Here is a 24,251-nt window from a genome sequence, read left to right as displayed (position 1 = left end):
GTTGCAATCGCGAGCTCATAAATTGAAAACCATTATAGACATGTTTTTAAGTCCAGTAAACCAGCCACGCTTGTAAGCAAATGGAGCTGCATCAGGTTGCACATCTAAATGGTACTATAATGGCATAAACATGTTTTTATATTTAATGATCCACTCAGTGTAAAACGTTCCCATCCTTCGGTCTTAGATGGCTTAAAAATGCAGCTGAAGGAAAACACAGAGCATAAATGTGTAAATGCAGAGCTTCCTGGTGGTTTTTGCTTATTCGGAGGACTATTGTAAGAAAATGTATAATATAGAAGGGACGTGGAGGATTTGTTCACATTAGCCGGAGCCTAAAACCACAAGGTTTGAAATGAAAAGCTGTCCGAGCTGCAACCCATTTCTAAATTATGACATAACTGCTATGGAGTGACATCAACAGATGATCAAGGAAAACCCAGCAATGAAAAATTGTTTTGTGGCCATTTTTTTTTTTTAAATCAACTCATGATAACAAGCAACAAGTGTATATTTCTCTGAATTTAATCACTCTTGTATACAAGGTCGATATTAAAGGATGTTAGGAGGAGTACAGTACATGATAATGTTGCTAACCAAAACAAGCTCATTAAAATCCTTTTCACACGCCCACGCTCCAGAAAAGGAGCAGTGACAACTGTTGAAATCTGTGGAAGTGCGCAGACGGCGATCGCGCCCGGCTCCAGGCTCTCCTCTCGTCTTCACGGGATCGCTCCGAGGGCGTTTTCACCGCAGCGGCGTCAGGGGTTCGACTGCAACCACTCCACCAGGGATGATCGGTCCGAGACCCTCCAGAGATCCCGCAGCAGTTTCTTCTTTTTCCTGGAGGGACCAATACGCAGGAGTCTGGATTTAGCACTGGTGTGCTGAGCCTAAATACTTTAGATTGTACTTTCACACACATTTGTGCCAGAGGACAATAAAATGGCTGCTCTTAATCTCTGTCCCGCAGCTCAGGCCCTCTGTGCACGATGAATGTGTGCTCAGCACGGCCGCACTTCAACAGAGGGCAAACATTTCATATAGGGAGGATTACACTTACAGAGACGTGTGTGTGCGTGTGTGTGTGTGAGCCCTGATAGAAAGTTCATATGGCGAGGATTACTGAGAAGAGGCCAACTCCCAGCAGGCTCCCTGTGGGGCAGCGAGGTGATGTCATGGGCAGATTTACAGACATGGAAGTTCAGCATGCTGATGCTGTGACAGAGCGCAGCATCGCCGCTACGTGACTGTCTGGGAACGGCCGTATCGGCACAAAATCCCTCATTTCTCACATCCTTCATGGACTAATGTGTATTCTGTAATACTTGGAAAACAAAACAATAAGTAGGATAATTAACACTTTGTATCCTGCAACTAACGATGTTAGTTAAGAGGGTATGGGGAATGCGAAGGACTGCGTCACTGAAATGTTATGCTCATATTTATACTGAATATCATCGACGCGGAGGTTGAATTGTCCTGATGTGTCAGCGCATAAACTGGCGCAAACATGCTGGCACCAGTTTATTATCAGCCTCACCGGAGTGCTAAAGTTGGAATTAAAGGTGTAGGTGAAAGTGAAAAACTCTCTGTATTTATGGCACATATGTTCAATGAGCTGACAAGGTCAATTTGGGATTAACCGTTTAAAACAACTGACAGAGACAGGAAACAGCTGTATTTCTGAGTATTTCTGGGAGGGTTAAAAGCAAATCACGCCAGTTTTTCAGGTCACCTGTACAGAACAAGAATGAACTGGACTATCAAATTCATTTGTTTCTAATAGGAGTAACCTCTATTTGCCCTATTTATTACCAATATCTATTTAAACTATAATTTGGTTCTTTTTCCTTAATCTTTGGTCTTCTACCCAGACCGATTCCTTTATATTATCACACCGTTTGGTGTTTTGGTTAAAATTGTTTTTAAAAACTGTAACAAAACTATTAACATAGGAAACTGCTGATCTTCGTTTTAAACCCCTCCTCAGGACGCTCCTAACATGTGAAGTTGGAGGGGAAAAACAAGACCGAGCGGACCAAAGTGCAGCCATCAGGCGCAGCTCGCACATCCCGGGAGGAGCCGTACCTCCTGGCATTGACGGCGCTCTCCAGCTCCCGGGCTTTGCCTGCTGCTGTGTGCAGTATAGGATCCGGGATGTCCGCCAATCGTGCAACGTTGAGGCCGTAGCTCCGCCCTGCAGCTCCTTCGGTTAGCTGGTACAAGAAGGTGATGAACTCTGGAGTGACCTCTCCATCTGCCCAATCAACAAACAAAAGCGTCTCAAGGCGAATCCAAGGGAGCGTATTGGAATATTCTCACGTCAATCTCACACATGCACACGCACCATCTGCGTCTGCAGCTATGTCGGGTTCGTTGAGTAGAAAAGCCATGTGGTAATTAGACACATGTTCGGGATACACATGCTCCAGCTCACACAGAGGAGGATAATGAGTCACAAACAGTGTGAGAGCTTTGACCTGAAAAAAGGGAGAAGACACAGGGCGTGTTAACATCCGGAAAAATCTGGAATGGAAGCCACTCCTCGCTTTTAAATATCTGCCATTGAAACGTTCACAACATGGACAGTAAGTGGAAAAAAGCGGCCTTATTAAGATGCCGTGGCCTCCCTCGTGCCCCAGTGGTCACCATATGAGGATAACAGTGTTTTGAGGCACGAGCGTGCTGGGAACATCCTGGAACAGGACCGTAGAGGTCGATGACCCAAAGGCTGCTTCTTGGTGCTAAATGCACAGATCCCAGAGGTCAGGATTCTATTTTGACAAGAAAAAGCTTATGGGGACATCGGTGTAGAGACGGATCCTGCTGCATCTTCCACACAAGCCTCACGTCACTCAGGGTTATACAAGCTGTGCACGTGCCTCCTGCATACAGTGAATAAATTCACCAGTGAATCAGAAATAGCAGAGCTTCAGTTACCACAGCAGACAGGAGCCGAGCTGGAAGCTGTACAAGAGCCACCGGGAAATTATTCAACACCAAGTAGCAGCGTGTTGGACAGGTTGAACGTTCTGTGTGCACGTGGATACAGGCCCTAAGCACTGGAGTGCAAAATGTCCCAAAAAGAGAAAATGGTCCCTACAAGATTGTCCAGATTGTCTGTCCAGAGGGGTGTTAGAAGGGGTGCAAAGCAGCCTACAGCAAGTGCATCATAGAAAGGATGAAATATATTTGATCCCCCCCCCCCCCCCCCTTTGAAATTACAGGTGCTAAATTTAATTTAGTACCTTAGTCACCACTATCGACTAATGCGGACAAGAAAAAGCGCGGGGAGATGCATTAACATTAAATACTGAGAGAATCGAAATGGGGGGGAAAATGAGCCATTTTTGAGTTATAATGCAGAGTAAAATATCAAAGTGATGACGCAAATGACAACAAATAATGTGAGGTGCAAAGCTCAAGGTCTTCATCACTCCAGACAGGTGGCTGCAGAGATTGTTGGGCTCCAGGAGCCGTCTGCAAGCGGAAAGGTCACGTCACTACTAATGCATTTCTTTTAAAAAATATAGCAGAGGGGCCTCTGCTGCAAATACACACAGCAAAAACACTCAAACTTCAAACATTCAGGTGGACAAGCTTGCTCCAAGTCCTGCTGTCCACCTACACCTGAAGATCTAATCAAACGCACCCCTGAAGAATCCAGGCAGCAGCCTGAAGAATGATTTGATTAAGAGCTAATGGCAGCTCATTACTTGACCACCCCGGGACACCCTGACAGCTGTAATCTACAAAGACATAAGATCTGACATCATTTATGGAGTTACAATTAGTCAATCAATGGCCCGATTAGCGCGCTTTCAATCATATGCAGGTTCAAAGGTCACGTGTAGGCATGAAGTTAAAATCCAAACTTACAGCTGGAGCATTTGGTCAGTTTTATTAAGGTAATCGCATTTATTTAAAAACAAGTTATTTCTGGAGGTTCTGGAAAATCAATAATTGTCTCTGATTTGTCTGAAACACAAAGATTATTTTGTGGTCACTTTAAACGTGCAGTTTGAGGGAGAGAGAGGAAGAGAGAGGCACTACATGATGACTTTTTGATGATAGCTGTGCCGTTCAAGCAAACGCTTGTAGTTTTGAAACAGTCGCTCAAAGAAAAAAGTAGACGTGGGGGGAAGAAGGAGCCTTAATTATGTAACAACAACCTTTTTTTCTTGGAGGCGACGCAACATCTCGTCTCTGTGCAGTATAGAAGCTCTCTGCAGGGTGCAGTGAAACACATGTGGGTCTTTGTGCATCGGTGGGAGCAAATCGGAGGATTCACGCCCACACGGAGCGATACGTTCCTCCCTAATGTACCCATTAGTGCACAGCCAAAAGTGACTTTTAGTCTGTTCTCCTGTGAACCCGAGTGTGAAGTCGGGCGGGACTCTGCCTGCTAATTTAGCACTACGATGCCAGTGCCATCGCTCGCCAGCGTGAGTCACGCAACATCGTGGATCGTGCTATTTAGTGCTAAGCTAAGTGTGAAGATAACGGCAGGACCTGCTGTCAGTGCGAATCAAAGTGAGCGTCTGAGTGGGTCTGTCAGGAACTACTGGTCCTAAAAAGGTTGTAAATGATTACGCAACGCTTCAACACATCTGGCCTCAGCGTCTCTCCTCGCTGCTGCTTCGATTTCAGCATCAAGGCGTCTTTTTCGTGGCGTGCTGTTGAAGCCCATCTACATTCCTAACTACCTCTCAGGTGAGTGCTGGGGACAGGGAACACTGCGTTGCCATAACAACGAATCAAAGCAGGCCTCAGCTGACTTTTGACGTGACCGCTTCGGTCTGATGGGAAGGAGGAAGGCGAGGATGGAGCAGAGGAGGTGGAGGCGAGTAGGAGGAAGAGGAGGGAGCATGAAAGATTCTGTAGTCCTGCCAGCACCGAGCAAGGTCTTTTTTCTGGAAAAAAAATCACTTCCTTTGCACTCTTTTGTTTATCTTTCCTGTAGCTTTCATACTAATCAATGCTGTTATACAACAGGTAGTTTGAAAGCTCCTTCTTCTTGCCAGCAGCCGCCTGCTGCCACAATAGCTACTACTTACACATTCTCCAACCAATTTCCAACAGTGTTACATAACTGTGGAATTCAGTCCAAAGATTAATGTGGAACTGGCAATGCAGGAACCCTGGAAGTGATTCTTTTCCAAAGATAAATATTTAATAATCTGAACAGGAATAATACAGGGCTTTATCTTTTATTATTATTATTATTATTATTATTATTATTATTATTATTATTATTATTATTATTATTATTAGTAGTAGTTGGAGGAGGAGGATTATTATAGCATTCTGATTTAGATGTATGGAATGAATGTCAATAAACACACATGCCGGCTCTTAAAGCCTGGGAACGCTTTGAAGCCCTTTAAGGCGCCATGCGTTAACGTGCTTCAGTGGCGAAACGACATTAACTCAGCGGTGGTATCTGATTCTGCAGCCCGAGGTGCACGAGGCTGCAGAATCAGCATTTGTTGAAGCCCTCAGACAGTCGGCTAGACAGCCTGTAGAGCATTAATTCATGGTAGCTGGCAAAACACCCTTCCTTAAACAAGGAGATTAAATATGTACTCCTCACATGTCAGCAAAGACCAACTGACTTAATAAGTGTGTTTGTTTTTGTGCACTAATATTTCATCCGCAGCAGCTTCAGACCTTAAACCTCAACTGGATCAACGTGATCATCTTGGGCTACGTGTCCCTCATTGATCTACTCTTTCTACTCTTTATATAGTGTCTTTTACAATCAAAATTGTTTCAAGGGGCTTTCCAGAATCCCAGGGTAGAGAGGAGAGGAGAGGAGAGGAGAGGAGAGGAGAGGAGAGGAGAGGAGAGGAGAGGAGAGGAGAGGAGAGGAGAGGAGAGGAGAGGAGAGGAGAGGAGAGGAGACCATGACCCAGTGGGGTGACAGAGGCCTGTCAGGTGATCATGTTTCTGGACCCCGGCCCCCCTCGGCCTATAGCAGCATAACTAAGATGTGACCTAACGATTAGACGACCCCCTAAGTATGATAATTTGTTTGTCTATAACAGTAACTGGAACTACAGAATGATCTTCAACTATGGCTGGGAAGGAAATTAATGTGTTACTAAACTGAAACTGACATTTGGTAAAACTAAAGATATCTTCAGTTTCAGTTGTTGGAATATCGCTATATTATCTATATATCTATAAATTGCTCATTCTGATTTCCTGATTTCCTCTGAACATGTTTATTTAATGTCTGGTCAGCTGGTCTTTACAATGAAACAGTCATCTTACAGACACAGATGCCCAAGACAGACAGGAAAGGTCCAATTAGCCGATGTATTAAAAACACACGGGTCTCCAACATTATCACCATTATCGTCCTCGAGCAGAGTCTGACAGCTTCCTTGGCCACTGCGTTAATATCGTCGGACTATCTGAACACAGTAACGAGCGGAATCAGGACTCTCCCTGGTCGTTTTGACGTTTGCTGCCACACATTAGCCGTTACTTGACCCGTGCTTGTTTTTACACATTACCTAAATATGAGATTTAATAGAATCTATTTGTTGTGCAAAAATACTTTACTCTATGACAGCAGAGGCAAACTTGCGATCAAAAAAATAAAATAAAATACTGTCTGGCAGGAAAGGCCAACTAGAGCGTCCTTGGAACAGGGAGCTGAAGACACGCTAAGAACGTGGCGCACGCAGAGGGCCACGCTGGCTCCGAGGATATCCCGGCAGACACTTCCTCACAGGAATAATTCAAAATAGCCCAGCTGAAAAGCTGCATCTGCTCACCCGTCTTCTTCCGCTTAAACCGCCGCACTGATCATTTTAATGTGTTTAGCTACAACAGAACCTTTCCACAGGACCTCATTCTAGTGACAAGGATAGGGAGGAAGCAAATAAAGAACTGTCAAGTGATGCAGAGAGCCGGCAGCCTGTAAGGTTGCACACGAGTCATCAAGCTGTGTTTGACGAGGACTACATCACCCCTCCTCCATTGTAACATCCAGTGCATCCATTAAACCATTCATCTAGGGATCGATTCATCGATTCATCTTTTCTGCTGCAGCCGTCTCTCCACCAGCATATTAATATTATAGATCTGAGCTGGTCCGTGGCTGTGCTCCACTTTCAAGAGCCGTCCCGCTGCCGAGGCCTCTCTGGAGCCTCTCCATTCCCCACAAAACAATCACAGGAGTCAGCCCACAAGCATATTCTATCAAGCACTTTAGCAGCGTGACACACAGCCGTACCGTGACGACGGCGGTTATCGTGGTGATTCAACGGACGGGAGGCAGCAACATTCTGCAGTGCTGGGCTGAAATTACGCAACGGTGGCGGGACCAGATGTCGGCGCCATAAACTATCATGCTTTTTATGTAATTGCACCTTATTTGCTTTCTCCAAAAGCTACAAATGCAAATGATGTCTTTATATTCGCCACCTTGAACTGTGAGGTCGCTGCTGCAGCAACATGGCGGCTGGAAGTTTTCACGCAATTTTAATAAATATGATAAATATCAGCAACATGGTTTCCAGTGTATGGAGGCAAACTGTAGGAGAGGAAGAATAATCTGATGAAACGGCTTAAATTTGCAATCTGGTCGACAAAAGCTGGTTCACCTGTCAACTCATCGGTCTGTTCAGTGGCTTAATTCCGTAAAATGTTCACAATGTTCCCCCAACTCATCAGTTTAACTTACGTCTCTGATGAAGTGCTCCAGGGTGGCATGAGCGATGGCAATCCCATCGTGGGTGCTCGTCCCCCGTCCCAGTTCATCCAGAATGACCAGCGAACGCTCGGTCGCCCTGGAAACGATCTCCGAGGCTTCGCTCAGCTCCTCCATAAACGTGCTGCGTCTCTGGAAGATGTTGTCGGAGGCTCCCATCCTGAAGAAGCAAACGTTTACACGCGTGAGTTTATGAATGGAGGTAAACCTGCAGCCATTCGTCACCACTTCGCCGTGTGAGAGCGGCTGCGTGGGCACGCCAAATACTTTAGACGTGGCTGATTCATTGATGCTAATGTTGCTGATTGTGTGCGATTTTAGGGTTAGAGGCTGACTCATTCAAGGCCTCCAACCTCCCATTCCTTCATTCTTTATGCGGAGCCTGTTTTCTTGCAACCCATCTAATATTTACTGCCAGTTTTAATCTTTTACTACTCAAAAACAAATTTGCATTTTCATTCGTTTTATCATGAAATGGCAACTAAAGTGTCAATGAATTGACACGTGTGTGTGTAGCAAGGCTAGAGACACTTTCTCATATTTTTCCGTTGCCATATCAGCAGTATGACACGCTGTCACCAGTCGCCCTCATATTTATTTCCTTCTGGTTGTTGTGATGACAGATTTCTTTAAAACCTTCGTTCTGGTGTGGACATGTGTGCATGAGCTCCATGAATCAAGAGAGGGTTCTCTCTTTCTCTTTTTTATAACTTATTTCGTACATTGTGCAGGTTTAGCCTGCGGCAACCGTTATGTGACACCTGAGGACCCTCGATCTTACAGAAAAATCGAATTACACGCAATACAAATTTAAGCATTATATCTCTATGAAGTCAAACTGTGCAGAGAGACCGAATTATGAGATAAATAAATCTACGCGAGAGCCAAGAATGCCTGCAAGACCAATTTGCCAAACAGCTGGGACAGAATTGCACGAGTACGTGCTGAAACCAGACCGTTTTAAATGACCAATTATGTGCACCTCAATAGATGAGGCACAGAATCCTGAGCTTGGTGAAGCGATCCAGTCTGACAGACAGAGCCGTGACTCACACGGTTTAAAACCTGTTCAGCTACAAATGTCACATCTCTCTGCCAGTCAGTGAATCTCCCCTCTAAACCTGGCTTTTCCTGTTCTAAATGACCATGAACAAGTTGCCCACTGAACTGCAGATACACTCAGAGTTGCTATAGTTACACCACAAACCAGATATCTAAAAAAAAAAAAAAAAAGGAGAGCAGGCGGGGAGGCTGACATGCTGCAGCATTTTGTTAGTCAATTTTAAGCGTATGTGCGTTTCCCTTCAGCTCAGGGGAAATTATGACAGTCGGAGAGTGACAGAAAGGCCCCACAGTTGTGGAACTGTTCACACACTCCGCGCCTGTCCACTGATGTGGGGGCTGCACAGCAGGAAGGCAGAATCCCTCCACCAGCTGGGGATCCTGCTGCTTTCATCGAGTCCCTCCTTCCTGCCACACAAACCGATTCTAAATAAAGGGTCCGTTCATCATCACATGGCATCTTTATGTGCTCGGACCAGATCAGTGACATCCAGAAACAATCGAGCTACTGGGTTTAACCAAACTTTTGCAGAAAAACACAACACTGTTAGTGCAGATTAGATGCACTGTTAGCGAATAAGTGAAAAGACTGAACGAATATAGTCGTCAAATTTGACTTTGGTGTGTTGGGAAGATTTACTTCTGTCCAGTCCAGAAGCTTGCTGCCATATGTACTGTATATTCCATAGATAAGACTCCTTTACTCAACCAAACAACAGTGTTCTGGCCTCTAATTCTAAAAAGATGCCAATTTATTAGGGTAGATCTCCCTCAACAATTGTTTTCCATAACATGTAGACATCCATCTTCATTAGGTACAACAGTTCAATTACCTGTTAACACAAGCCGCTAATCAGCTAATCACAGGGCCCCAACTCAGTGGATTTAGGCATGAAGACGTGGTTAAGATAACTTGTTGAAGGTCAAACTGAGCATCAGAATGGGGAAGAAAGGGAATATAAGGAACTTTGAACGTGGCAGTTGTTGGTGCCAGACAGGCTGGTCTGAGGATTTCAGAACCTGCTGATCAAGTGGAATTTTGACAGGGAGGCTGTTGCTGACCATGTCCATCCCTTTATGGCCACAGTGAACCCTCTTTTGATGGCTGCTGCCAGGAGGACAATTCAGCATTTCACAAAGCTCATATCATCTCAAACTGGTACTCCAACGGTCTCCAGTCCTCAGGACTCAGTCCACTAGAGCACCTTTGGGATGTGGTGCAACAGTTAGATTCTCATCACAGATGAGCAGCCACCAAATCTGCAGCACCTGCATGATGTCAACATGTCATGAAGGACCAAACCGTCTGAGGAACGCCTTGTTGAATGTACACCATGAAGAATTAAAGCAGTTCTGAAGGCAAAAGGGGTCCAACCTTTTACTAGCAAGGTGTATCTAATAAAGTGGCCGGTGAGTGTCTTGCTTGAATTAGTCACTGTAAAATTATCTTGTTTTGTACTATATGTTAAAGAGGTGTTAAAGCTGCCTGACTGTGATTCCTCATCATGAAATCTCTTCACATTATGAAATACGGTGAAAATCGCTGCATGGAGTCTGTGGTTGGTTTTAAAACCTGCTTCCTTTGCTGTTTCCATAACAACCGTAAAGGGATGGAAGAGTGCCTCCTGTAACCTTCAGGACTCAATACCATCAAGAAACACACACACACACAGCTGTATGTACACAGATCTGCATACAGACTTGCACACACATGCGGATCCACGCACTCACACGCGCGCGCACACACACACACACACGCGCACACACACACACACACACACACACACAGACACACACACACACACACACACACACACAGAAACAGGACAATGGAACCTCTGTGATGACTTGTTTTTAAACTATCAGTCAATACAACCAATACTTTAATTAATAGATCTTACTGGATTAATAGGACTTCAATCGTATCCATATAAAACCCTGTTACACACGATGTACAAGTCTTTACAGTGCTCTAATATAACAAACACACACACACACGCACACGCACACAGCAATGAAGCAATTTTCACTAGTGTCTATCAAGAACAGAGGAAGCAAAAGGAAATCAAAAAAGATTCTCATTAAGATCTTACACCCAGTTAAGATTTTGTGCCCAATTAAGACTTTAGGCCCAATTTGAGTGGAACTATCAGAGGAGGTGCAGACAGGACGAGGAAAAACACCTTCAGGTTCTAGTTGTGGATGTAAATGGGGCTTTTTCCTGTCAAGAGCACACATTTAATAACCTCAGACTTCGACACATCGCATAGCCTCGCTTTGTTTCCATGGTTGTGAAAAGCATTTTAGTCTATTCAGGGGGAATAAAGAGATCAGGAAATGTTTTCTGAGTCATTTTGATGGATTTGCTTCCTTCAGCAGAGGCTGACAACATAAAGGCACAACAATGCACTCTTGCACTCCAGAGAATCTACTGTTCATGCAAGAAGAAAACTAAAAGGAATCAATTTAATTTTACTTCAAAAACATGTTATTTCACTGTTAATGGCAATATACTATATCTATACCAGATCAAGTGTTTCTAATTCCAGTGTTTAGCCTCACCACGCAGGAGACAGGAGAGAGGATCAAGAACAGCCCAGTATCATTGGAACACACTGACAGTAAGGTTTTGTTGGAGATTCCTAATGATTATTTACATTGTAATAGCAGTAAGAGTTTGCGCTGTGTGTAGTTTCCAGCAAGATCTGCTCGCCGTAGCTCCGCTTCTGCTGCACTCTGTGATTAGAACTAATGGCTCACAGATGTGTGTGATTGGGTCTGTTTTGTTGGTTTATGCATGTTGTGCTGCAACCCTGTCGGAGCTGCTAACATGTCAGCACATTGTGTGTTGTGTGGCTCATTTAGCTGCAGTAAGCTGAGTAATTCCTGATTCGTGTGTATCTGTGGGTCCCGTCAAGTGAGGGAGTCTTAACATACAAACATACATTTTTATCTTTTATTTGCACTCATACCTGACATAAATGCCATCCAAAATACCCAGCTGGGCTTGTGAGGCTGGAACATAGGAACCCATTTGAGCCATAAGACAGATCAGGGCCACCTGACGAATGTAGGAGCTCTTTCCTCCCATATTAGGGCCGGTAATTATCATAGCTCTCTTGCCATCACCCTGGATGAAGAAAAAGGAGAATAAGCAGATGAGAATGGGAATAATAAGAAGGCCTAGACTGCACAATGGAGGTGCGTGGATGGAAAGCTTGGCTTCTTTTGTTCCTATTGGTTTGGGCTTCAGTTGTAAGATTAACCCCCACCCACTTCAGCACGGTGCCAGGTGGCGTGTGTATGTCACGTTAAACGATGCATCTGTATGCTAATAGGTATTTATAGAGGTGTATGCTTGTTGTTTCAAATTTCTCAATGAGTACTTGCAAGTGAACCTTCTGCGCATTTTGGCACATCTCGGTTGAATACACTCAGATCGGGTCTGGAGGTGTGTGTCAGTGAGTGAGTGCACACGCATACCTGCAGCTCAGTGACGTTGGGCACATATTGGTTATTCTCTCCCATCAGGAGGTCGATGGCAGGATGTCTACCATCCCGGATCACAATCTGACGCCTATGTTTGGATACCTCCGGTCTATAAACATGGAATAAACAGTCAAACACAACCCACAGGTACCCCAAGACAACAGAACTTTAATACAACGCCAGAGATATGGGTGAATGGAAAGCTAAATGCGAACTTGGTGGAAATGCAAAAACAGGGACGTGCATGAATTCGTGTGTCTGTTTGTGAGTGAGTGGGAGAGATGTTGGCGTTTTGGCTGAGCACGCTGCGGAGCCTGCTGCACACTCCCACACACAGCCTGTCTGAGACTATAGGACACGACACACCGCTCCCACACACGCAGCATCCAACACACAGATTCATATATCACATCAAAACACACACACCAGTATTTACTGTCTTCATGAGTGGACATCACCTGCAATAGTCCCCTTGTTTAGCCACCTCAGCCAATGAAAAAAGACAGTCCAGCGTTGCTAGGTGACTAATAGCCCTTTTCATGAGGTGATAGTGCTCTCCGAACTGACTACGAGAGGGAGAGAGAGAGAACGAGAGGGAGAGAGACAGAACAAGGGAAGGAGGGAGGGGGGTGTAACTCAGGTGTAAATTAAAACGTATAAGAGCATTATGAATTCGACCATTAAGTGAGCACAAATGCAAAACGCAAGCCGTATACAACAAAAGGGAGATATTTTATTACTAAAACTCAATTTCAGGTTTGTTTCTAGGTTCCTTTAGAGCTACATTGGCCTTTGAGAAAAGGAAAGGGGATTAAAGTCAAAGTTTAAAACACCAGTGCTCACAAAACAAGTCAGAAGGAGAAATAAACAACTTTGTTGTGGATCCAGCATGACTGGAGTCCTGTGAAAGGGGAGGAGTTATCACTCATGGACTACAATACCCACTTGAGATTAAATCAATTATGATGCATTTTAAAAAAAATCTAAAAGGGGAGGACAAAATTTGAGCTTAAATGGTTAATAAAAGAAAATAAAAATTACATCTTATGTTAAGATATAAAAATAAATCCAAGCTGTAAAACTAAAGGTGACAGAAAATGTCCGAGGGCCCCTCAGTCTATAAAAGAGGGGCTCAGACCACAGAAACCTTTATTCTGCTTGTTAAAAAAAACAGCTGTGTGGCTCATAAGGTAAGAAGAACTTTGCTTTGCCACCGGTCTCACATTATTTAACGTGCATATACTGTATGTATGTTGTAGACGTGTATTCCTATTGAGTATTTGTAGCTCTGCTCTAGTTTATGTCTGTCAGCTGAGATCATTTTAAGCTGTAGAACTCAACCTGAGCAGCTGACAGATCTAGTAATATAAGAGATTTGCAGGCGTCTATGTGAGTCTGCCTTACTCCAGAAAATGGATCCACTCGCTCTGGCAGTCCAGCAGCAGCTGCTCTCGAAGCTGCAGCAGCTTCCTGTAGCGCTCCACCAGGAAAGGAGTGTGGTACCTGCTGACCGCCTTGGTGCTTCAGAGGATGATCGGGGAAGAGAAAAGGGGCAGAAGGTCCACATAGCATTTAAAGGCATAATTTCTTACATAAGCTGCTCTTATCCTAGTAGCTTCTACTCATTTAGTTAAGAATGTACCCCATAATTCTTTTAAAAAAAAGAAATTGTAGAATTAAGGTTTCAGGTTTAAGGTTTCAGAGACAGCTGAAAGAACACAAAATACATAACATAAATGGATGTTTACATGCATCATGTATTACAGGTAGCCAATTAGCACAACATATCTCAACATATGTTTATCAAAATCCTAAAATTAAGACATAAATAATTAGAATCAATCCAGACAAGAGTGTGTGCACATCACCTGCTGACTTTGACCCATTCAGGTGGAACACTGGACGACAGCGAGTTCTTCACCTCAATCAGAAACTGCAGGACGGAGGAGGAAGACAGCTTATAAATAAAACCAGAGCAGACGTCACCTTTGATTAAACATGCACACAGACGCCACAGATCACCGCAGCGACCCGACCTGGACCATCAATCTCCTCCCACCTCCCTCAGAGACACAGAAAGAGACGGTACCTCCTGTCCAGAAACGGTGGTGTAGTCGAATGTCGGGACCTTCAGCGTTAGTCTGATTTCTTGGCGATGGTTATGGATTTCATCAATGACATCCTGGATTTGTTCCTTCCTTTCCTTCAGCACTGGGAAGGCGGCAAGGTCTGAGAACAACTCCGTCTTATTTCCTGACCTTCAGGGACGCAGGAAAACACAATCACGGTGGCTTTTGAATGCAGCATTCCTGCATTCACAATGGTTCAAACGGCTCCGACAATGTTCCCAACATCAACCACAACGTGCAGATTCAACAGTTCATTGCAGTTCTTACTTAGCCGCCTTTTCATTGAGCATTTTGAGGAAGTTTTGAGCCGGAGCGAGCAGGTTTGGGGTGTCCAGCAACAGACCCGTGAGGAGCGAAGACCTGACCTGGGACTGGATAGCTGGGAGCAAGGCCTCCAGTTCCAGTGACAGGCGGGCGAGGCTGCTACAGATGATGTAAAATTCTTGAGTGGAAGACTGTAAAACACAATTCATTAAAAGTTCACACATACTTTTTTTTATTAGCTCAAATTTTCTTCCTGGTTTACAGAATTAGATAGTATTTTGGGACAATCTTCTAGGATTATTAATAAACAGAGACATGCAGTCCTGTTGCCTTTCAGCAGCATCTCACAGAGGTGTGGAGATGTTTCCTCCATATTAATCCCCCCCCCAAAAAAAATCAATAATCAATTTAACAGCAGATAATTTAGACTTTCACTAGATTTATAGGATTTAGGCCCAGTTTTAGGCCCACTGAAAAAGACAAGCTTTTTCTTAAAAACAAGGCCAAACCCAACATTAGTTTATAATTCTATTTATTATCACCACCATTATAACCATAGATCTCTTTAAATAACAGTTTAACATTTATATAGGCTTTGTGTGACAGCGTGTGTGGGTGTGATTAGATCAGCAAGATTAGATCACTAAATCTCCTCTGAATGGGTTACGCAAGCCAGGCTTAAAGAAGCCCAGTTTATTACGGTCTTAAAGACAACGACCACTGTCGGCAGCAGCAGCACAGCGTCGTCCTTACAACACTGCGAGAAGACAATGAAACGAACATTACAGCTGATCCATGTGGAGAAACTAAGATTATTACGTTTGATCGCAATCAACCCAGAACAACTGAGGAGTTATGGTTCATTTGAGGGCGGATCAAAGCTCTGCATGGCTCTCTATCCAAGCTGGGCGGATACGTCGGGTTAAATGGGATCAGTGAAGTCGCAGTATCAGAGTGAAAGTCATGAAAGGTTAATGAGAGTCACACTGAGAATGCTCCATTGCATCATTGACAGGCTGCAGTTTTAATGGTTCCCCCATGTGAGCGGCTCTTTTATGCGCCCAAACACGCAGCGATTGGAGAACTCTCTGCCGTCGGATCAATGGTGCAGCCACAGGAACACAGGTCATTACACACCAGCCCATTTATCTGCAGACGGACACGATGACAACAAAGGGCTGCCTCGCTCGCGGGATGAAGCTGTATGATATTTTAACACTGGACAAAGAGACTGGGTGAACAGGTCGATGTGGTGAAGTAACGATTTTGGAAAGCCGAATGTTAAAATAAAGAAGAAAAACTGAAAAGAAATGAATGCAAATTTGAGGAATTAGCTGCTGTTGAAGACACTGTTGAAAAATAGAAAGAGGTTGGGTCCATTAGACTCTTACCTTCCTGTGGTAAATGCTACCGATGCCTCTGTCCAGGTCAGGCAAGTGGGACAAAAGGGATCTGACTGGATTTAACGTGACAGAGTTTGACTCCAGGATCTCCTGCACAGCATCCAGACGCTGTGAAACAGACCTGAGGAAGAGAAACAAGTCGTGAGAGAACATGTGCTGGACTGATTCACCCACAGGCAGTAATTACTCTGTAATAACGTCACAAATATTAACTTGGAACTATTCCACCCCCCCAATAATTGATGACTATCAAATATATTTAACAAGACTCGTAACTATCACCAAAAGAACACATTTGACCTCATTAATGATAAGCAGATTAGTGGTGATAGACAAAGGAACAACATACAAAACGCACAAAAGTGCAGTTGTGAGACAACTGAGAGAGTATGTGCACAAAACAAAGCAGCTGAAGTCACACAGAGTTACCGCGTGTAATAAAACAGACATCACTGTTGTGTACGGATGTGTGTGTGTGTCCGGGTGTAATCTGGGTTTTATTGTTTTTGGAACAGGACATAATCTGAGAGCAGCACCTAGTCTGCAGCTCTAATCTTTACATGGTAGGACACACACACACAGACACACACACAAAGATCGATATATAATACAATTACTCCGGAGAGCAGAGACCTGGAGCGGAGCTTTAATATTAAGAGTGCGAGGTTGTTTTGTAGCACAAGTGCTGTGAGTCAGTTTCAGTGTTTTTTTTAAAGAGGTCGCCTCCAGAACGCGTTATGTGTTTTCACCCTGCAGCATTTCCAAAAAGAGGCGCCGCTGATCTGTTGGGTGAAAACTACAGTGCGTGAGAGTGGCTTTAGACCATGCACTCAAGAATTGGAACGCTGCGTTCCCTTTATTGTTTTACAAGCATTCACACATATAAAGTTTATATGCAGCGTATTTTATGAGCATGATGGCGCTTGGCCTTGGAGAAGATACCAATCGATTATCTGATTACCGGTAGCTGCAAAATAGTGACAATAAATCACGTTTTATTCCTGAATGAGGCAATAAACAACATCTCCATGTTGTCTACTACATGCTCACGCCTATACTGATAATATGAGAGTGAAGCTCCACCCTTTAGTCCATTTATCTTATTAAATATATATAACAAGCTAACTTTGGGGGGGGCCGTGCCTTTTTCCTGGGGTGTACATTTGGGCCACATTATTCACTTATGATGTATTTAAAATCAATTGGCAAAAATGGGACAAACAGTAAATATGGGGTGATTCCTCTGGGCAGAGACACAAAATGTGATGCGAGTCTGTTTTTAACGACAAGCAGTTGAAGCTCATTTACAAATGCGACACTAATCCAGTACTTCATAATAGAAGTGATTTCAATTTGATAATGCCACTTAATTATGAACATATTAAGATAATATTGCTTTCTGCCACTTGTTTTTAAAGCTTTCTCGACACTGGAGCTCTTGTGTGGCTCTGCTATCTGCCCCACAGAGACAATAAAGAGAATAAAAAGCTATGTGGTCTGCTAAAGTGTGCTATTGCACTCAGGCCTCGGAGGCAGTGCTTTCTTTCAAGCTGAGCACCAATCCTGAATTATCTTAGCTCTTTAATATCCCACTGAAGAAAACCATCTCGCCTGTGAGCGATCCGGCACTTATGTCATGTTACAGTTGTCATAAAACCAACTGGGGAGCATGTTTTCATAAGCTGGGTACTCACTCTGAGTCTGTGAGGGGCTGGCCCACCCACCTCCTCAGCAGTCTCCTCCCGAAATGAGTGCGAGTGTGGTCCAGCACCCACAGCAGACTTCCCTTCGCGCCTCCGTCTGTCTGTTAAGGATTTACAGCCAGATTTGTTGAAACCTGACAACCTCTGAGGAGCATCATTAAAAACACTGAATGCTAGACAAGCAAGGTGCACGTTGTTGCCATTTAGCAAGTAACATGAGGAGATTGGGGGATTAATTATAAACGGGGAACCCCATTGATCACCCGGACAGGTCTGACCTCTTTATTCGACAGTTAGTGGCTGTTAACTGGCAGGTGAGATGCGCGTCTACCTGGTTGTTGAGGATTTCCAGGTTCCTGAGTGTGGCGGCGTTGAGTCGCATTCCTTCTGATGCCCTGGAGAGACGCTGGAAAGAGCTGTGCAGGGAAAAGACACAGCCGTGCTCAAATGAACGATGCCTTTACTGATAAAGCCAAGAATTCACAGCAGTGGCCCTCCTGCCGGGCTCCTCTGTGTTAGGATATTACCTGGCCAACACGAAAACCAGAAAACTGAAATATCTTATATATCAAAAAAAGATTTGAACTCTTGTTAGTTACGGAAAGTAAACTGGTAAAACACTTAAGTCAGTATCAGTTTCTACTGGTTTCCCTTTCCTCCATTTATTTCTTATCTCTCTGTCTCAGTGGAGAGGAGGAAACACTGCATAAGAACACCTTGAACTTGAGCTGCAAGGTCTGCTCCGTGTCTTTGTGCTATGTACCTTTCACTTCTAAGAACTCTCTCCAGGTTAAATTCTCTGAGGTACTGAATGAGCGGACCCAGACAGCAGATCACTGGACTCTCCAGGGAGGCTACACTTGACAGCGAGCGGCAGCCTGGGGGGACACGGACACACAAACATGGAGTTCTCGCAGACGGGAGCACAAAGCCATGAAACAGGATGAGACTCAGTAAGAATCCTGAGCATCGGTCCTGCTGACCATGAGCAGCTGGTCCAAATACAGAGTGGGAGATTAAAAAGAAGTAAAAACACACCTTTCTCCTCACTGTGGCAATAGAACTCTGTGACTGTGTTCATCGCTGAGGCGAACTCAAACTGCCCGCAGTCCCTCTTCTCCACTCGCACTCGGTCATCAGCCTGAGTGCTGAAGCAAAACAGCGAGACGGCTCATATTTTAAAAACGTCAAAGGAAACACAACATTTGATATTTGGCCATCTTCCCGTCTGTTAGAGGGCGACAAGAAACAATAGTACTGTTCGTCCTTGTGTTCATCTAGACTGTACACACACACACACACACACACACACACACACACACACACACACACACCTCCTTTTGCTTCTGCATTCCCTCTCGCTCTGCAACACCGTTTTCAAGGACCCTGGATGCTTTGTCCAGACTGCTGTTGCTAGGGCAACCAAGGTAAACACGAGGATGTGGATCATTTCGTTTACACACACAGAGCGAGCCACACACAGGAATTGGAATGATAATCTTTTACTTGGGTCACTGGTCAAACTGGGAGCAAAGCTATATAAAACTGATCAATAACCTGCATATTGTGCCGGCAGCAAAACTCCAGCTATGAATCATTTAACCAGCCACGTTTGCTGGTATCGATCCTTTACTGCTAAACCTGGTCTAGATTAAGAATTCTGTACTTCAAATGTATAATATAGCAGATGTATATGGAAAACACTCTTTAGAAGTGTCTTTAACTGCTATTTAGAAATCTTTTACTGACAAATGAAAAGTTAAGGGGACTGAGTGGATCCTTCAGACCTTGGATGTTTGTGAAGGTTTTACTGCAGTCTGCTGTAATATTGAGGCTTTATAATACCATATTTTAACCATGAGCCTTAAAAAAACAGATAATAAGGTCACCTTTGAGACCTTATTATGTGGAGGCAGTTAACATTGAGACAAAGTTTTAAATTTATACGTCTGGACAATCTATTGAGTAACAACCGAGAGAATATTTGTTGTTTTAAAGAGTCTGTTTTTAAAGTTGCACAAAGTCAAAGCTTGAAAAAAGGAAATTTGTCCAGCATTTGTCCGCAGCACTTATATTTTTAAATACTCAGAGGATTTTTGTGGTGGTGATCAATCAAGGGCAGCTAAAGGTTAATCTCAAATGTTGTGATCCAGGGATCAAAGGTTAATGTGCACAAAAGATTAAGTTTTTCCCTCCAGCTCTGCAGGGTGGAATCAGAGTTCTGAGAGGGCGCATACACGCACACACACACACACACACACACACACACACACACTTTCAACACTATTTTGTTGTAGTTCATTAAGGAAAAAACCCACAAAAATTAAGAAAGTCATTAACATGTTGATGACGTTTGTCAGTGAGCTTCTTTGGTTCCTACTGTCCCCCTACACCACTGTCGCACTCCCAGATGTGACTCCAGTCTGTGGATGAGTAAAGTGGGTACTATCACACCAAGCTACTACCAATTTCACAGGGACTCATTACCTGCTGCACCATGGAAACACATAAATGCTGTTGCCAGGGGTTCGTGTCTCGTCAGCCCACCCCTGAGACACAGCGAATCAGTATATCGTCAGCACCCACCCAAATAAACGATGAATATAGTGGAGTTAACTTTACCTGAGGTTTCATTATGAAAAAAGGGGTTGCCAAAAATCACAATTTATGATGCCCCTTTTATGTGGCATTTTTAGAAGGGGCGTATTTAGCACAGAGCAGTGCAGTTAAAATACAATAAATGAGCTGGTTTTTACATGCCCATCAGCAGAACATTCACTCAAGAAGACAGGCCTGAGGGGGGGCACACACTGCGAGGCATGTAAATGACCCATTTCCCCCCACCTCCAATTGAAACCTGCACAGGCAGAAATGAAAATGTGCCGGAAGAAAAGGGCGACAATGAGAAATGTGTATCACCAAGGGCGAGACAAGAGTAGAGAGAAAACTGACAGCGCTCCCGTTCATCACGGCACCGTCTTCTAATCCAATCCCCTCCTCTCCCTCGTTTCATTTTCGCAGCATAATGCGATCGCAGGCAGCCCCCAGAGGAGCCCATCCCCACTGGTACCAATTTGCTGGCCACAAAAGAGGAGCCGAATGGCGGCGCAACAGGCTGAAACAGATTTCTGGAAGAATTTGGTTTGATGTCACCGTCGCCGGTCGAGCCGTACATCTGTCGGTGGACAAAAGACAAGCTGTTTCCCCCTAACGTGGCACTTCATGGTTCACATTTGAGGCTAAAATTGAAGCAGTTCTCAAGCACCTCCTCTTGTCAGCTGCTAGTGCAGCACAGCCTCAACCGTTTGGGTTCCAGTTCGAGCTGTTTGTGACCCAAATGACAGGAACACATCACAGAATCCCTACAGGAGTTGACATGGCATCTAAAGTTAAGAAAGCTATCTTTAATATGTAGCAATTATATGGAATTATTATATACTCTGTATGACTGAGACAAGTCTTCAGTAAAAGTTTGCTTGTTTCAAAACAAGTATGAAAAGGTAAAAAGACTTCCAGACTAAAGCAGGTCAATAATTAGGGGGGAAAAAAGCAGATGGAAGAGTGAATAGTGAAAATAATTATTATTTAAGCTCTCCAATGGAAATATATCGGTGTTCTCATCCAGGATGAACCCACTGAGATTCACCTGCTGAGCGGGATCGAAAAGCGATCCCTCAAAACGTACTGACATCCGCCAATGGGCGCACGCTGCCCCCTAGTGGCCCCTAAGTAGATTACCTGGCATTGGCGATGCTTTGCACCAGTCTGTGCGTTTCCGGTGACGCGTCTGACGGAACGAGGATCTCCACAGGGTTGATCTTAACAACGCGACTCTCCAGTTCGGAGCGAGACGGCCCATCAGGAAAACAGTCAAACAGCACATCTCCTGTGCTGGGCTGAACTGCCTGCATACACAAGCCCACCCGTTATTAGAACACATACTTGTCTGAAAAATGCCACTACCACAACCTCTAACAACAGCAACAACAAAAATAATACTGACATATTTATGGCCTCAAATTACCGGTATACGTTTTGTGGCGTCACTAAACTAAAAAGCTAATCATAATAAGGAATATTTCCCTGGTTGGTCCTGCACTCTCATTTTGCACACAGTCGTGTAAGGTGTCCTGTTTCTTTTGTGGATTAAGGGATTAGGAGGCAGCGATCACCTGGCCGTGCAAATGGCTCCTCGAAACACTGCATTATGTCAGGCGTCCTCCAACTCACCACCAAGCCTACAGTGAGCTGCTTCCTCAGTTTGTCCCACGTCTCACTGACACACAACAGGAAGCTCTCAGGAGGGTCCAATGCTGCGTCACCAGAGGATCCCTCCTCCACATCGGCCAGTTTGCAGACTGGGTTCACATCTGGGGAAAAACAACAGTAACGGACAACACTTAAGATACAAATGAACGATGAGGTGCCCCCCACCCCCCACACAAACACACACACAGTCTATAAGGATACCTTCTCCTACCAGGGTGGACTTGGTGTACAGACCACTCAGCTGACGTGTGAACAGAGTGTTCCTACTGGTCCCTGATGCCTTGATTGCAGTTGTCTCAGTCTGTTTAATAACACCTACCTGAACAAACAGAGATAAACATGATATTAAATAATATCTTTGAATATATTCAATAATAATATGAGTCTAAACAATGTGAAGACAACAAGGCAACATTTACGATACACACCTTGTGTCCATGTGACACCAGCCGTCTGACATGAACAAACAAACGGTGTGTGGGGATGCTGCATGTCATGAAGTTATGATCCAGGTGACAGAAAATATTCAGCACCTTTGCCGCGATCTGTCCAGACACACAAAAGCACAGAACAATTGTGACAAATGTCCTGTATTGATTAAACCATCTTGTTTCTCTTCCACCTTTATCAATAATGAGAGAATATTAACACACAACGGCTCTCACCTCCGCATCCTCTCCAAAGAACCTGTATTTGTAACCGCACTCCACAGCCAATAAAGCGTCTTTATGCTGCTCTTTCAGCTGAACGACCTGCTGTTCCAGCGGAGTGTACACTCGGGTGGCGTGCACATTCTTTGACCGCCTCGACTTGGCGACAGGGTTTGGCAAAAGATTGGATTCATTATCATGTGCATCCTTTCTAGCAGACTTGAAGCCCTGAAAAAGAATTTAAACAAAGAGCAAAAGACATTCCTCTGTGTAACAGAGGTTTACCTTTGCTCCAAACTTAGGATAGTAGCAGCTAGATTTAGTACCTTTTTAGAATCAGTCAGCCAAGATCTGCCTTCCTCTTCCTCATTCTCCTCCTCCAGTTCCAGAAGTCTGTCGTCTCCCAAATGTTGCTCCGTATCATCACAAGGCTTCTGGTCACACACTTTGTTTTGAGCATTATCCAACGTTTTCACATCCCTCTCCGTGTCCCGGTGACCAACATTTGACTCTGACGTAAAGCAGGTGAAAGCTTTCAGTTTGTCTAAAGTGGAGGAGCAGAGGCGGCCTGCTCCTGGCTTCAGTGTTGAAGTTGTCGCTGAAGACATAAAAACATTTTTCTTTCATGGATTTTCATAACACGTGACATGAAAGCTGGACAGATAGATGGACAGGCAAACACACACCTTCATTTTTATAAGATGTGGGAGTGCACTGCAAAACCCCGTGATGACCTTGCAGAGAAAACCTGGCTCGTTTCGATGGTAGTCCACATTTATCTGCATCAGAGGAATGTTTCTGCAGGACAAAAAGTTATCACTAGTCCCCAGTCACAACAAGCGCGTGCTTGTGCGTGCGTTGGTGTACCTTTCTTCTTGACAGTTGTTCGGCAGACTTTTCTTTAGGACTCTTGTTGTCCCTGCTGTTCACTTCAACAAAGTACCTGCTAATGGAGGCCTGAGTTATGCAAGATTTTTTGACAGACTTCGGCATATTTGGAGTTGCACGACAGGACCACTCATTATGGGAATTTCTTTTAGAAATCTACGCGCGCTGGAGACGCTGGAGAAGACCGGCGTTTTAAAAATCCTAGCGGCGCATATAGTGACGTCACGGGGGCGCATGAAAATGACGCAAACAGCGTCTAACAAATCCAAACAGTTTTTTAAAATTTCCGTCATGCTGACAATTTCCTGTTTTCTTTGCTTTTCTCTTAATCGTTTCATGATAACGCTTAAGATGAAAGTAGCATTATTTTACCCCCAAAATATGAAAATACTTGGGATATAGGTACGTACCAGAATACATACAACAACAAGCATAGAGACAAATGATTAAATACATGAATGAAATAAAGAGTAACATAAACCTGCATTACATGGCTTTAAATACAGAATGCTGAAGCACTGTTTGTTTTTTAAATTAGAAAGATAGAGACATTGCTTAGGTTAGTGTACGATGTTAGGTGTTAGATGACTCTGGGGCGTAATTATTTCCACTAATGACTTCACAAAACCTAAAGAAATGACTCGAAAGTGACACTATCGACATATATA

At 44.1% G+C, this 24,251-nt stretch overlaps 1 protein-coding gene across 2 annotated transcripts; it reads right to left on the bottom strand.

Moving 5' to 3' along the window:
* Positions 1–465: 465 nt before the first annotated feature.
* msh3 (mutS homolog 3 (E. coli)) lies at positions 466–23,809 on the bottom strand. Of its 2 annotated transcripts, none has more exons than XM_011616023.2 (24): positions 23,563–23,809; positions 23,382–23,493; positions 23,022–23,293; positions 22,711–22,923; positions 22,474–22,590; positions 22,247–22,364; positions 22,007–22,146; positions 21,515–21,681; positions 18,815–18,924; positions 18,540–18,654; positions 18,108–18,192; positions 17,768–17,877; positions 16,062–16,194; positions 14,674–14,861; positions 14,367–14,535; positions 14,146–14,210; positions 13,682–13,798; positions 12,736–12,843; positions 12,272–12,386; positions 11,761–11,918; positions 7,700–7,886; positions 2,351–2,483; positions 2,092–2,260; positions 466–843 (listed from the first exon to the last, which is right to left on the bottom strand). In XM_011616023.2, exons 1-24 carry the CDS (start codon positions 23,686–23,688, stop codon positions 762–764), a joined length of 3,309 nt encoding a protein of 1,102 aa, XP_011614325.2. In that variant the 5' UTR covers positions 23,689–23,809; the 3' UTR covers positions 466–761. The 2 variants fall into 2 exon arrangements, with proteins under 2 accessions (XP_011614325.2, XP_029685606.1); XM_029829746.1 differs by having other exon boundaries at positions 22,711–22,854.
* Between the last annotated feature and the right edge of the window lie 442 nt (positions 23,810–24,251).

This window comes from Takifugu rubripes, chromosome 21 (genome assembly GCF_901000725.2).
Source record: "Takifugu rubripes chromosome 21, fTakRub1.2, whole genome shotgun sequence".
NCBI lineage: Eukaryota > Metazoa > Chordata > Actinopteri > Tetraodontiformes > Tetraodontidae > Takifugu > Takifugu rubripes.
This window is presented reverse-complemented; position numbering and strand designations above follow the sequence as displayed.

What these genes read in the sequence shown, in the direction of transcription:
- msh3 (XM_011616023.2), bottom strand. Translation starts at nt 23,688, where the DNA reads ATGCCGAAGTCTGTCAAAAAATCTTGCATAACTCAGGCCTCCATTAGC. An exon ending in GGCTGACTGATTCTAAAAAG is followed by an intron (nt 22,924 to 23,021) that starts GTACTAAATCTA and finishes ATTCTTTTTCAG; the next exon opens with GGCTTCAAGTCTGCTAGAAA. An exon ending in CCACCGTTTCTGGACAGGAG is followed by an intron (nt 14,211 to 14,366) that starts GTACCGTCTCTT and finishes TCCGTCCTGCAG; the next exon opens with TTTCTGATTGAGGTGAAGAA.